Here is a 12187-nt window from a genome sequence, read left to right on the forward strand (position 1 = left end):
TGGCGGTGCGGGATCCAAAGGTAGCTCCACATCACCCGGCCTGCCCGCGGGTCCAAGGCTGCGCCTCACGCCTGGCAGCGCCAGCCTGCCTTTGGGTCTGGTTTAGCAGTAGGTGGCATGCAAACAAGCGCCGAGCTGCCCCGCCGCCCCTAAAATCGCTCGTGTTTTTCTTGGCAGGAGAAAGGAACTGCCCTGACCCCAGCCCTGGTGTGATTGTTAGGTCCAGTGGGCTGGGGAGGCAGCCCAGCGCCGGTGAGGGCAGAGTTTGGAGCTAGTAAAGAGGAGTTATGTGTCGTTTTTAGCGCTAACAAACGACTCAGGCAAGTCATTTAACTGCCCTGTATGTATCTGTGTGTTCCCATATGTAAAGTGGCAGTAATAAAAATACTCGGGTACGTTTTCAGGATGCTTTGCAATGTCAGCTTAAAGAGCACTATGTCAGCAGATGCTGTCGTTATAGCAGCCAGGGACTGATACCACCGTATCCTCAGAAGTCTCGTGATCATTTTTTCAAGCTCATTTTTCTTCGCCGTTGATTCATGGGCAAGCTCTTTGTATCAATAAAATCCTCATGTCTTAAAGCTGGTGCTGGTTTTTCTGAACAGTGGAAGCTACTGTAGCTTTAAAATAAAAATAGGGCAGCATTACACCACCAGCATCTCAAACATAAATATGGAAACATTAATTTAGAATCAATTTTAGGATGTTTCAGACTGTAAAGTTCTTTTAACAAGATCTCTGTTGAGGACAGAGGAGCACTTTATGGGACTGTAAATTTCATGCAAACAGTCTCAGTGAAATACAGATTCCCCCTACATACTAGCTGTTCTCTCAATATCAATCATACGCCTTTGCAAGTAATGTTTCACAAATATTCTGTAAATCACGGGAAAATGCTCGCAATAATGTGAAATATGACTTTCACTTGACTGTTTCACCAGAGGCCCCTAACAGGCCATTCTCCTGTCAGCACTAACATTTGTTATGGCTAATAACACTTTCAATCACAACTATTTTGGGAAAATGGATTTATTTTAAACCTGCTTCCCCGCAAAGGAGATCCTGAAAACGCCCTGCCAAGGACACAGGCTCCTTTCAGAGCACAGACCGTTAATTCCCAAATGAAATTTCATCTCATCTTAAGTCTCAATCCTTGTGTCTTGGCCAACTTTTTGAAGTCTTTGTTTGTTTGTTTTCCGTCACTGAGATACTTTTCACCTCTTGGTCATTGTTTTCAGCAGGGTTCAGATAATAGCAATAGAAAATTATTTTGAGCATACGTCCTGGGGATATTTTGGAGCTTTTTTGGTACTTCGCTCCAAATTCTTGAGGAACAGGCTTAAGAACTTTGCAGATAGCTAATTGTTAATCTTGGTGACTTGGATTATATTGAAAGAAACTTCTTATTCTGAAACCTGGGAATTTTCTGTCATTTTAACTTTTTGGCAGATAAACCATACTTTAAATAAAACCTGAAATGGTGCTTTTCTTAGGTAGCACATACACGTCAGCGGAATTCTTGACTACACGCATGAAGGGAGGGTTTAGTCCTCTGGTGTTTCATCCCTCTACAAAGTGCACGTTGCCGTTTGTCAGGGTGGAATAGGGGGAGATCCTACTGAGGTAAAAGCGTGGCAAAGTAATTTGGTAAAATACAGGTTGCTTTGTGGGATTGAAGGAAGTGCAGACAAGGGATGTTTGTGGAGCTTTGTCTTCTTGCCTATAGTTCTTATTGTTTCAATCCTTAGATTTTTTAATGGTGGACCACTGAAAACTCAGAATGTGCACATAGAAATTAGAAAAGGGAAAAAAAAATAGCAATTTTTCCACCATGCCAAAGGGTCCCAAGCCATTTTGCCACTGCCCAGGCCAAACCTCCTCCTGGAATGGATGTGGGCCCAGCCCCAGTGACTCGCTGCACCCTGTGGGTGAGAGCAGGCTGCACCGCTGCACGCTAACAGGCATTTACAGCCCCCTTGACCCTGTCACTCCCCATAAATCCATACCTATTTGTGCTCTCATTTCACTCTATTTACTCTCTGGTAGGTCAGATATGAGATGCAGTGTTCATATCATGAACCTAGCAAGAAACCAAAGTGGGGGGAATGAGTAACATCAAAATGACTTTATTAACACAGCGGAGAAGAGAGTTCCTGTGGTGAAGCCAGCTGCCCTTGGAAAATAATCTCAAGTCTATTGCGGATTCTCTGTGCAGCTTCAGGCTTACCAGAAACTCTCCTGTTAGCTCAGTTTTGCTATCTATGAAACGAGTGTAAAGGAAAAAGATGTAATAAATGGCTAGTAAGTGCTTTTATATTAATATTTAATTTGTCAGAAAACATTTTAAATGTGATTCTGGTGGTAATTCCTCAATACAGACTTTTTCTGTCTTTACGGCCTTTTTTTACCTTCTCACTTTTCTCTAGGCAGAAGAGATCATGGCTTCTGTCAAAGAGCAGGAGGCCATCAGGAAGCTCATGGTTTTCCTGCAAGAATGGGACAGTGGTCACAAAGTTGCTCGAAGCCGCGTCCTGGACAGCTTCATCAAAAGCAATAACGGCAAGACAGAACCAGAGCTGGAGCTGGAGTTCTCCCAGGGAGCCAGCTTGTTTCTGGCTCGCCTGACAGCGTGGCTCAGGATGACGTATCTGTTTCCTTGGAAAGCTGAGGGTGGCGCGTGGTAGTGGGCTGGAGAGGAAGGGGATGTTCTCTAACAAAAAAATGTTCAAAGAATAAGTAGAGAGATCCATATCCAGCTGCAGGGGAAAAAAAATAGCTATCTGAAGATGGAACTGAGGGAAAAGTCATGTAGTTTGACTCTCAGGAACCTAGAATTAGTGGTTTTTCTCCTGTTGGGGTGAGCGTGCTGCCTCTGCACACCTTTGAGAGGAAGCTCCACGCTCTCTAACAGAGAGGGTACCCAGGTTCAGAGCTCCACATTGCCAGAGTTGCCGGGGGCACCAGGATGGTCTGTCATTCCCTCCTTAGCCTTATCGAACAGCTACATGCACAGCACGTGCCTTGACAAGCTGCTCAAGTCTATTGGCATCTTCTTATCTGCTGCAGGCGGGTGAGTAGAGAACGTAGCTGCATGAGAGGTGCACATGAGGGTGGCAGGGTTCAGGAGAGAAAGAAAATAACAGGTCCTGGGCAGGCTTTTGGAAGGGCTGTTTAAGCATTTCATGCAGGGCAGGCCCCAGCAAGGGCTGTGGCTTACTGTAAGTTGGATTTTCAGATGTCCCCAAAACCCAATCCACTGCTTGCCCATCACCAGAGCCACAGGGTCACTGGCATGGTGTGGGAGGAATGTGTTGGGAGCACAAGTGCAGCAATGGGGCTTTCTGTGCCTGCCGTTCAGTGTCTGAAATGAGCACAAGGGAAAAACAGGAGCTGGTGACCTGCTGCAGACCGTGCTGCTGGTGGGCATCTGCTGCAGCCGTCCCAGCTCAGCCCCAGGCACCTCGTGTTGGGTGTCTGGGCACCAGGGCCCTGCTACAGCGAGGCAGGAGGTGACAGATCCCAGGAGCACAGAGTGCTCGGTCGGGAAGATGGGCTGCAGGGCTGGTGACATTTTGGGCTTTGTTCCCCCATCCCTGCAGGCGCAGATACCTTATTGAATTTCTGGAGATCGGAGGTGTCATGACTCTCCTGGAAATACTAGGGCTGAACCACCTGAAAGAAGAGGACAAAAGGGAGTCTGTCAAGCTGCTCCAGCTCATCGCAAACGCTGGCAGGAAGTATAAGGAGCTCATTTGTGAGAGCTACGGTAGGCGGTGTGTCCATCTGCGCTTTTTCCTAATTCAGCCGAGGATGTTCTCCGTGACCTCTGGCCCCCAGGGCTGCTCGCAGCGCTACGCCCCTCCTTCCCCTCCACCTGCCGATGGCAGATTGCCGCGGCGTTCATCTTGCTGGAGGGAGTTCAGAGTCCTGGCTATTGTGGAGTGGTTGCATTTCATCCCCTCTCTGGTTTTAATGAGCTCGCTTTCTTTACAGTGATTTCTTCTGATGTGATATTGCTGTCCTGCTGGTTGCAACTGCTACAGTGAAACTCACAAAACAGTTTCTATTCTTACCTGCAGCGTCTGCCCACCTCTAGAGGTGGGAGGGTTTCTTGCTTTTGAAAGAACCTTAACAATATTTTTTTCCTATTATTTTTTTTTTCTCCTGGACATCAGAAGCGAAATGCCATTCATTGCTCTGTAGTTCAGATTATGCCTCAGGTTGTCAGTGACTGTGGGGTGATACCTGCTGCCACAGCTTCCTCCCAGAGAAATGAAGCTGCAGGAGCAGCAGGAGGATCCTTAACAGCACTGTTGGCATCTCAGTGCCAGGTTTGCTCCTTGTGTAAATGCCTGCAGAAGGGCTTTGGCCCTCTACTCCAGCTGACAGCCTGGCTGTCTCTTTTTCCAGCTGGTGTCATGGCTCTTGATAAGAACAAAGAACTTTTTTCCTGGCTTCTGTTCCTCAAGCCGCACTTTGAGTGGGACATGATGCTGTGCTTTTGGGGGGTGTGAGCAAAACCGCCAAGAAGTGTGACCTGCAGACTCACCCAGACATAATTTGCCCTCTCTTTCTCCACACAGGGGTGCAATGCCTCGCCGAGTTGTTGGCCACCTCCACCTCAGCAGAGGCTCAAGAGGACGCACAGGTTCTGCTGGACACCCTGGGCCGCGGCAACCCCAAATACCAGCACCAAGTCTACAAAGGCCTCATCGCGGTGCTGCCCTGCGCCTCCCCCCAAGCCCAGCAGCTGGCTCTGCAGACCCTGGGGGCGATGCAGGTGGGTGGCAGGGCTCAACGGGCAGCATCACCTTTCCTTGGGGCTCCCCCGGGGCTCCCCCTGCCTCAGCCCATTTCCCCACGGGATCAGGGGGCAGCAGGGAGCCACCCCGGTGCCCTCAGGGCGCCAGCTGCCCCCTCACCCTGCCCCTGTCCCCACAGGAGCTGGTGGGAGAGGCGCCCCCCGCGCTGCTGGAGCCCCTGCTGGCACTGCTGGGCTCGGCGCACCTGGAGGTGCAGCACGAAGGTAGGACCCGGCCGGGGTGGGGCTCAGCGGGGCCGTTTCCCGCGCGCGCGCCTCATTAGCATGCGCCTCATTTGCATACCCGTGGTGCGCCGCGCGGCACCGCGCGCTCCCGCCCGCTCCGGTCTCCGCCGCTGCTGCCTCGGGCCGGGAACGGGGCCGGGAGCGGGGCCGTGGGGTGGGGAGGGGATGGGGGGAGCGGGGCCGGGGCTGACCGGAGTTTGGAGGGAGCGGCGCCGTGAGCTCGGGGGCGGCGGGCGGCGCTGGGGTCGGGCCGGGTGGGGAAGGGTGTTATACTCTGGTTTCTCTTCAGATCGTATAAATCTTTCGCCTTTTACTAAAGATTTCCGTGGAGAGGAACAAGCACGAGTGTCGTGGAATTTTTTGAGGCTCTGCTTCGGCAGAGCTACCCATACCTGGTTAAAAATAGAACGATTTTAGGCTCTGTAGGTACTTAGTACCGGCTTTTTAAGCAGTTTCTTAGCTTAGTGTTGGCCGGTGCAGATCCAAACTGTTCCTGCGGGTTCTGTTGCTGGTTATCTGCAGTCAGAGGCCGCCCCCCAGCTTCCTTTCAGGCGGTTGCAGAGAGCACTGAGGTCTCCCTGAGGCCCCCCCTGGGGATCACCACCGGTCACCAGTCACCAGCCGGTTCCACTCCATTTGCCATCACTCTCCGGGCCCGGCCGCCCCGCCAGTTAACCCAGCCCAGCTGTACCTGCCCAGGCCACGCACTGCCAGCTGCTCCAGGAGCATTCTATGGCAGATGGTGCCACAGGCCTTGCTGGAGGCTCGGCAGCCCACCTCAGCAGCCGTTCCCCCGTCCCCCAAGCGGGTCACCCAGTCACAAGGAGATGAGGCAGGTCAGGCAGGACGTGCCTTTCATGAACCCATGCTGGCTGGGCCTGATCCCACACACACTTGGTCCCACACACACTGCATGATTGCACTGATTGCAGTACAGATGAGCTGTCCCAGCCCCTCTCCTGGCAGCGAGGTCAGGCTGGCAGCCCTGCAGCCCCCAGGCCCTCCAAAGGACCCTTGTTACGGGATGGGCACCACACCGGCTGATGAGACACAGGGGAGGCACGGGGAGCCTCGGCCTTCCCTTACCCCTAGCAGTCGCGTGCCCCCTGCGGCCAGCAAAGGCGGAACGGGCTCGAGAGGCGCGGGGTGTTTGGGGGAGCTGCCCCGGCTCAGTCACCGGCAGAGGGGGTGGGTCGCGCTGGGGGCACCTCCGCGCCATGCGGCCCCAGGCCCCGCCCCCAGCCCTTCGGCCCCGCCCCTCAGCCCCTGCTCATTTGCATACCCGGCGCGCACCGCGGTACCGTGGCGCTTCCCGGCTCGGTTCCAGCGGCGCTCCCGGCACCGTGCCGAGCCCGAGGGCTGCGGGGGGACGGGGCAGGGGGAGCAGGGAGCGGGGCCGGGGCTGGTCGGAGCTCTGCGGGGGTCAGTCACCGTGAGCTAGGGGGCGGCGGGCGGCGCTGGGCCTGGGCCGGGTGGGGGAGGGCGTTATACTCTGGTTTCTCTTCAGATCGTATAAATCTTTCGCCTTTTACTAAAGATTTCCGTGGAGAGGAACAAGCACGAGTGTCGTGGAATTTTTTGAGGCTCTGCTTCGGCAGAGCTACCCATGCTTGGTCAAAAATAGAGCTCAGGTGTTCGCTTGCATCTTTGGCACGCACCCGGGGCTTGACTGATGTGCGCTGCTTTCCCCGCAGCCCTGCAGCTGCTGCCGGCCCTGCTGCCCCTCCGTGTCCGCCCGGCCCTGCTGGCGGCGCTGGTGGCCGCGCTGACGCCTCCCGGGCACCCAGCGCTCGCCTCCCGCAGCGAGAGCACCGCAGGTAACAGTGCCCCCGGCTGGGGCTGCCCGCACCTGCAGAGATCTGCTGAGGGTGGCAGCTCCGGCCTGGCCCCCAGCGGGCTGCAGCGGGCTCTGCGGGTGTGCCCTACACAGCCACAGGCCTTCCCTGAGGAGAAATCCTCTTTTTCGTGTTACCCCGTCCCCTCCCTTCTCACACCTCAGGACTGTTCCCAAGCAGCCTTCTCACTTGGTTCATTTTCCTCCTGCAGACCCAAACGCGCTGTGCCCGAGGGAGCCGATGCTGGCATACATTCAGCAGGCAGCTGCTGCAAAAGCAATTGGGTAAGAGACTTTGCAGCAAACCCCACAGGAGCATGAAAAAGACTTTAGGGAAGCATCTTCCTTTGAATAGGAATGGACTGGGACACGTTCCTCCAGGGAGCATTCCCCTCTGGCACTGCTCTCTGGCTGGACACCCCAGCTCTGCCAAGCCCTGTTCTAGGCTGTTTGGAGATGAGTGTGTTCAGGGCAGAGCCGCTGCCTGAAGGTAGCAGTGCTCAGACCCTCCCTGCTACTGACACTGGACTGGGTTTTATTTTTTATTTTTTTATAGGGAGATGTGGAGTCCTTTCAGCTCTGGCCCTGTCTGCTGTCACAATGTCCCCTTTATGGCTGGGCCTGGATGCAATGTGTGTGTGTCCTTCCACAGCACAGGGCTGAGGGGTGCTGTATTGCTCAAGACCACCATATTCTCCACATAGCTGTGAGCCACGAGTAATTAAATGTTATTTAACATCAGCTGCCCAGTGGAAGAATCTAGTGCTTATGAGTGACTGCAGAATCCTTAAATTCAGCCATTTGTGCTAAAGTTTGTGCATTCACTGTGAATTTCTTGCGGTGTCCACAAGATAGTGCTATAAGAACACTTTTTCTGCAAAAGTAGATGACGGGGGAAAAAAAGGTTTTCCTGCATAGGCAGGTGAACTTAGTGGGTACAGAGACACACTGGAGCATCTTCCGGGGTCATGCTCACAGAAGCAATAACATTGGTGGTATTTCTGCTTTGAGTCCTGGGTTCTTTATGGTCATGCAGGAAACGTTCTAGAATTTAATACACACTAGGAAGCTCCTGACAATAATTAAACAGCTGGTTTGTAGCAAGAATATGTTAAATGATTGACAATCTATGTAGAGCCAACTGTTTATTTTTATTTTGCTTGTTTGTTTTCCTGTCTTCTGCCCATCATTGCCTCTAGGGCAGGGTAGAAACAGGAACATGTCAGTTTTCCATTGGGGTCACACCAGGTCTGCACCAAGAGGGCCAGACCCAATTTGTTGTGTGCCCCTTCCCCTGTACAGGGTAGGGGCTGACGGCCTGTCTTATTGCAGCATATTAGCCAAGGAGTCAATAGAAGTGGCTGAAGAGCTGATCCAGCTGAACGTGGTGCATGGCCTGATGGTCGCTGTGGGGAACATGGAACATATGCCCAGCCAGAGACACGGCAGCATCTCCCTGAAGGTGAGCGTGATGGTGTGTAGTGGAGGCCAGTGTAACACCAAGTCTCTCCCCTGACCACTTGAACAGAAAGGCTCCCTGCATCGTGGGCTTTCTTTTTTTTTCTGAGTACAGCAGACACAGTCTTATTCACAAAGGCAGGAGTGGCACTTCCTTCAGGCAGTAGCAGTGCTTCCTGTCCCATATGCCAACCACCAAAAAGAGGGTGCTGAGAAGCCAGCATTGGCCCTCACACCTCTGTTCTAAGCAGCAGCTTGCCCTGAGTAGCAAGCACAGAGCTCACAGGCTAAACAAGGCAGTTTGCTTAGAGCTAGACACTAGCACAGAAGTATAAGCAGGATATTTTGTCCTGTTGGTGCTGCATAAAGAGCCACCTCAGCACAACCCTGCCTACATAACAGTCACAGGTGATGGCTGGGAAGAAGAAGGAGCATGCTGCCAGTAGACAGCAAGGGGCTAAATGAGGGACAACTGAGAATCAGGCTACTCAGGATGAAAAGGGGGTTACAAACCACCTAAGTTCATGAAGTGCTGCTAAAGGAGGTGGCTCAGGGAATAACTGTCACGTAACATAGTGATCTAGAGCTGCATCATACATGTACCAACTCTAACTCTGTTCTGTTGCAGTACTTTGTCCATACATTTCCCTTTGCGGAGGAGCACATGAAGAAGGCAGTAGGGGACACACTTTTCCAGCTCTTTATGGTAAGCATGCCTTTCTTACAGGTTTCAATGGCCCTTAGAGCTCAGTCTGTTTTCCATGGGTGTAGAGACTGGACTTTTTTAAAAGAATCCAGTCTTCAATAATATTTCAGAAAAGCCTACCCTTTGGAAAGTGTTTACCTTCAGGCTGTGTTCAGGAAGATAATTGCTCTGACTCCTTGCTCTCTCAGACTTGTAACAGTGGGAATTTGGTGTCAGAATGAGGCATGAGGTGACTTGAGCTCCTCCCAACCAGGTCACTCCTGAGTTCGGCTCCTGGGGTGCAGTACATAGCACTTGGGCTCTGCCTGCATCATACTACAAGTCATCATAACACTATCATGACCTCTTCCAGGACAGTCCTGAGACCTGGTACACAAAAATGGATCGAGCCCAGGCTGAAGAACTGGCCTCCAGTATACTGGACATCCCCAAAGACATGGGAAGGAAGCAGTCCACAGAAGGTATGTACAAGGCTGGGGGCACAGTCACTTCTCCAGCAACACCCCCCCCTTACACTAACATCTATCACAGATTACTCACATTGTTGGAAAGCTGCTGAACATGTTATTTTATGTGGCATGTTAACTATTTCCCACATGGAAGATACATGTGAAGTAAAAGCCTGGGGCTACCTTTGAAGCCTAACTGAACTCCATAGGTACAGAGGAGGCACAGGGCCCTTCCCATTTTCCTGCTACCAAAAGGGCAGAGCCACACACTACAACCTGTTGGGCTTTGCTAAGTACAGGAGACTGGTTTAGAGGCTCCCCCCCCCCCGCCACACTAGGCAAGATCTACCCAGCAGGATCTCTATTAAGAAATAACATTTATTTTAAATGATTTTTATGCAAACATTACAAGAGTAAAGACTTTAAAAAGAAGGCTGATTTCTTGGAGGAAGCTTTCTCCACAACACCAACAAGTCTTTAGGAACAATTAGACTTTAGCAAAAAATCAGTAAGAAATATTTTATAAGATAGAAGTTAATTAAATACAGGAACATTTATTTATCAAGTTTCTTAAAATACTGATTTTTTACAATCACATAGTCGGTTTTCTTCCTAGAAGAGACTTGTAAAAGTTTCAAACACATCTGGACCAAAAGTTATATGTACACCAGAAAGTTATACATTTATCTAGTTCTATCAGAGGAGACCATTGTCACTAACAAAGGACCAGATGTCAGACATATCTAACACACTCTCAGGCCCCCCTCCCCAAGCCTTGCAGGCACGGTTTCTAGCAGGGTCTCTGCAGAGTCCCCTGATACCAGGCCATGAAGAGAGGCTGCCACATTCACTGCCCTCAGGCACACCAGACCTGCAGACACCCTACTGCATTTGAAATAGGAGTTACTCAAACCACTGACAAACATGCAAGACATACGGAAGACTGCTTGTGAACCAGGTTTTGCTGTATTTACTGAGGCCTCTGCTTGTTCATCTGCTTGCTGGCTTGCTCCTCCAGCTGCATGGCGACCACCAGGGCATCCAATGTTTCTGTAATGGAAGACAGCATTAGCAGGGGGACTGACCTGAGGGCTGAATTCTCCAGCCCAGCTGTTCTTTTCAGCTCAGCTGCTGCCATCTGCAAGGGCTACAGAGGCAAGTGCACTGTGCAAAAACAGCTCAGCCAACATCAGATCCCCAGCATCACATCCTGCTGGATCTCACAAAGCTTGTCAGCTGATAGATATTGGATAGATATTAAGGCCCAATATCCGTCAAAACAAAAGTGGAAATAGTAGACATACCCCTGCAAATGCCTATGGTATTGGCATCTATTTCTCAGGTGCCTGTTTTTTGGGCAAGGCAAGAGATAAGCTATGTCTGTTTTATTCATTGGTTACATCAACTCTTCTTAGTGGGTATAGCATTATTCTCAAGAGAGGGCAGTTTTATAGGGCATTGAAAAAGTGGAAGATATTTTCAAAGTAAGTTTTGGCTAGTACAGACAATAGGACATTTCAGGTCTGATGCTGTGATCTCCTAGCAAAGTGCTCAGAACTATCAGCAGTGCAGAAGGACTGAGTGCTCAACACCACCACCACTCCCAGATAAGCAAGCTGATGTTATTTCAGATCTTCAAGAGAAAAAAAAAAGATTAGTGACAGTGCCTACTCAAGAGTTTCTGAATAGCACTATCTCAAGAAGCACTAACATACCTCTGACACTAAGGAAATTTCTTGAGCTCTCCTCTACGAAGTACTTTGCTCTGCTCACAAAGGTCTCAAGATCATAGTCTGGTTGCTCTGTGATTCCCAAGAGGTAGTCAAGTTCAGTCGTCATTTTCTGTATTTACAAGAAAGACCATGAAGAGAAATCAGAGAAGTCAGCTTTCTGAAAATTCAATGAGTTGCTTTGAATATGGCACACCAGAGCAGAGCTGAGCTTTGACAGCCCAGTATCGGTTGGTGCAAGCAGAGCTTGCTAGCTGGAGGGGAGGGGGACTGGCTGGCCACAAGCACTGGAATTCCACAGTTAAACCAGTTGAGCAGGAAACCAGAGGGAAAAGCTGGCACTGAGGAAAAGGTAACATCACTGACAGCATCTTTCATTACAGCCCACAGCCTGCCCAGTAGCACTAGGCGCAGACAAGGCAAGTTCTTGTCAACATAGAGAAGGCAGCTTAGGCTGGGCTTGCCTCTTCCACCTACCTGTCTCAGTTCTCTAAGCTGTTCTATAACCTTCTCCTCCCGTTCACCAATCTGAGTGATAGCCTCACGGAAATGGAACATGTGGGGAGACATATCTTCCTCCTCATCCTTGGAGAGCTGCAAGAAACAGCTCAAGTAAGAACAGCAGGTTGTTTTCAACAACTTCAAGCTTCGAGATTTGTTCAGCCCACTGCCCACACGTACATTGTGTTGAAGAGCTGAGCTTTCTCCACTGATCTCTGTTTCCTCGTCCTCAATCTCCATGTGATTCTGTGTTTCACCACCTCCATTATGAGGGCTGAGCTCTTTCACTCTGCAACAAGATTTACCACTCAGTCTTTCAGCAATTTCAGAGCTACAGCATCACAAAACAGCTACTGCAATCCGTTTGTGCTCAGCACTGACTTAATTGGTTAAAAAAAATCCACATTACCACACCTGGAGCAAGCTTTCATGGACAAACTCCAGAGGGCTGTGGGAAGCAAA

General features: G+C 50.8%; 2 protein-coding genes across 4 annotated transcripts in view; one reads left to right on the top strand and one right to left on the bottom strand.

Moving 5' to 3' along the window:
- ARMH1 (armadillo like helical domain containing 1) overlaps positions 1 to 12187 on the top strand; it is a 27924-nt gene continuing 15737 nt past the window's right edge. For both annotated transcript variants that reach the window (XR_014318023.1, XM_082765995.1), the window contains exons 1-11: positions 1 to 324; positions 2431 to 2644; positions 3002 to 3070; positions 3600 to 3766; positions 4584 to 4780; positions 4942 to 5026; positions 6742 to 6864; positions 7094 to 7166; positions 8214 to 8343; positions 8968 to 9045; positions 9398 to 9506. Coding sequence is in view for 1 of the 2 variants with exons in the window: in XM_082765995.1 (XP_082622121.1) it covers positions 2439 to 2644; positions 3002 to 3070; positions 3600 to 3766; positions 4584 to 4780; positions 4942 to 5026; positions 6742 to 6864; positions 7094 to 7166; positions 8214 to 8343; positions 8968 to 9045; positions 9398 to 9506 (1237 nt within the window). In the remaining variant the exon portion in view is untranslated. The remainder of the gene's footprint in view (positions 325 to 2430; positions 2645 to 3001; positions 3071 to 3599; positions 3767 to 4583; positions 4781 to 4941; positions 5027 to 6741; positions 6865 to 7093; positions 7167 to 8213; positions 8344 to 8967; positions 9046 to 9397; positions 9507 to 12187) is intronic.
- The window catches only part of KIF2C (kinesin family member 2C), a 19047-nt gene continuing 16110 nt past the window's right edge, over positions 9251 to 12187 (bottom strand). The window contains exons 18-22 of one of the 2 annotated variants that reach the window (XM_082765994.1): positions 11906 to 12014; positions 11702 to 11818; positions 11210 to 11336; positions 10432 to 10544; positions 9251 to 9411 (exon numbers count right to left, since the gene is read on the bottom strand). In XM_082765994.1, coding sequence (XP_082622120.1) covers positions 10465 to 10544; positions 11210 to 11336; positions 11702 to 11818; positions 11906 to 12014 — 433 coding nt within the window. In that variant the 3' untranslated portion in view covers positions 9251 to 9411; positions 10432 to 10464. Of the gene's footprint in view, positions 9412 to 9951; positions 10545 to 11209; positions 11337 to 11701; positions 11819 to 11905; positions 12015 to 12187 lie in introns of those variants that run through there. The other variant, XM_082765993.1, reaches the window with a different exon arrangement.

Source organism: Aythya marila (genome assembly GCF_965140915.1).
Source record: "Aythya marila genome assembly, chromosome: 8".
Lineage (NCBI taxonomy): Eukaryota > Metazoa > Chordata > Aves > Anseriformes > Anatidae > Aythya > Aythya marila.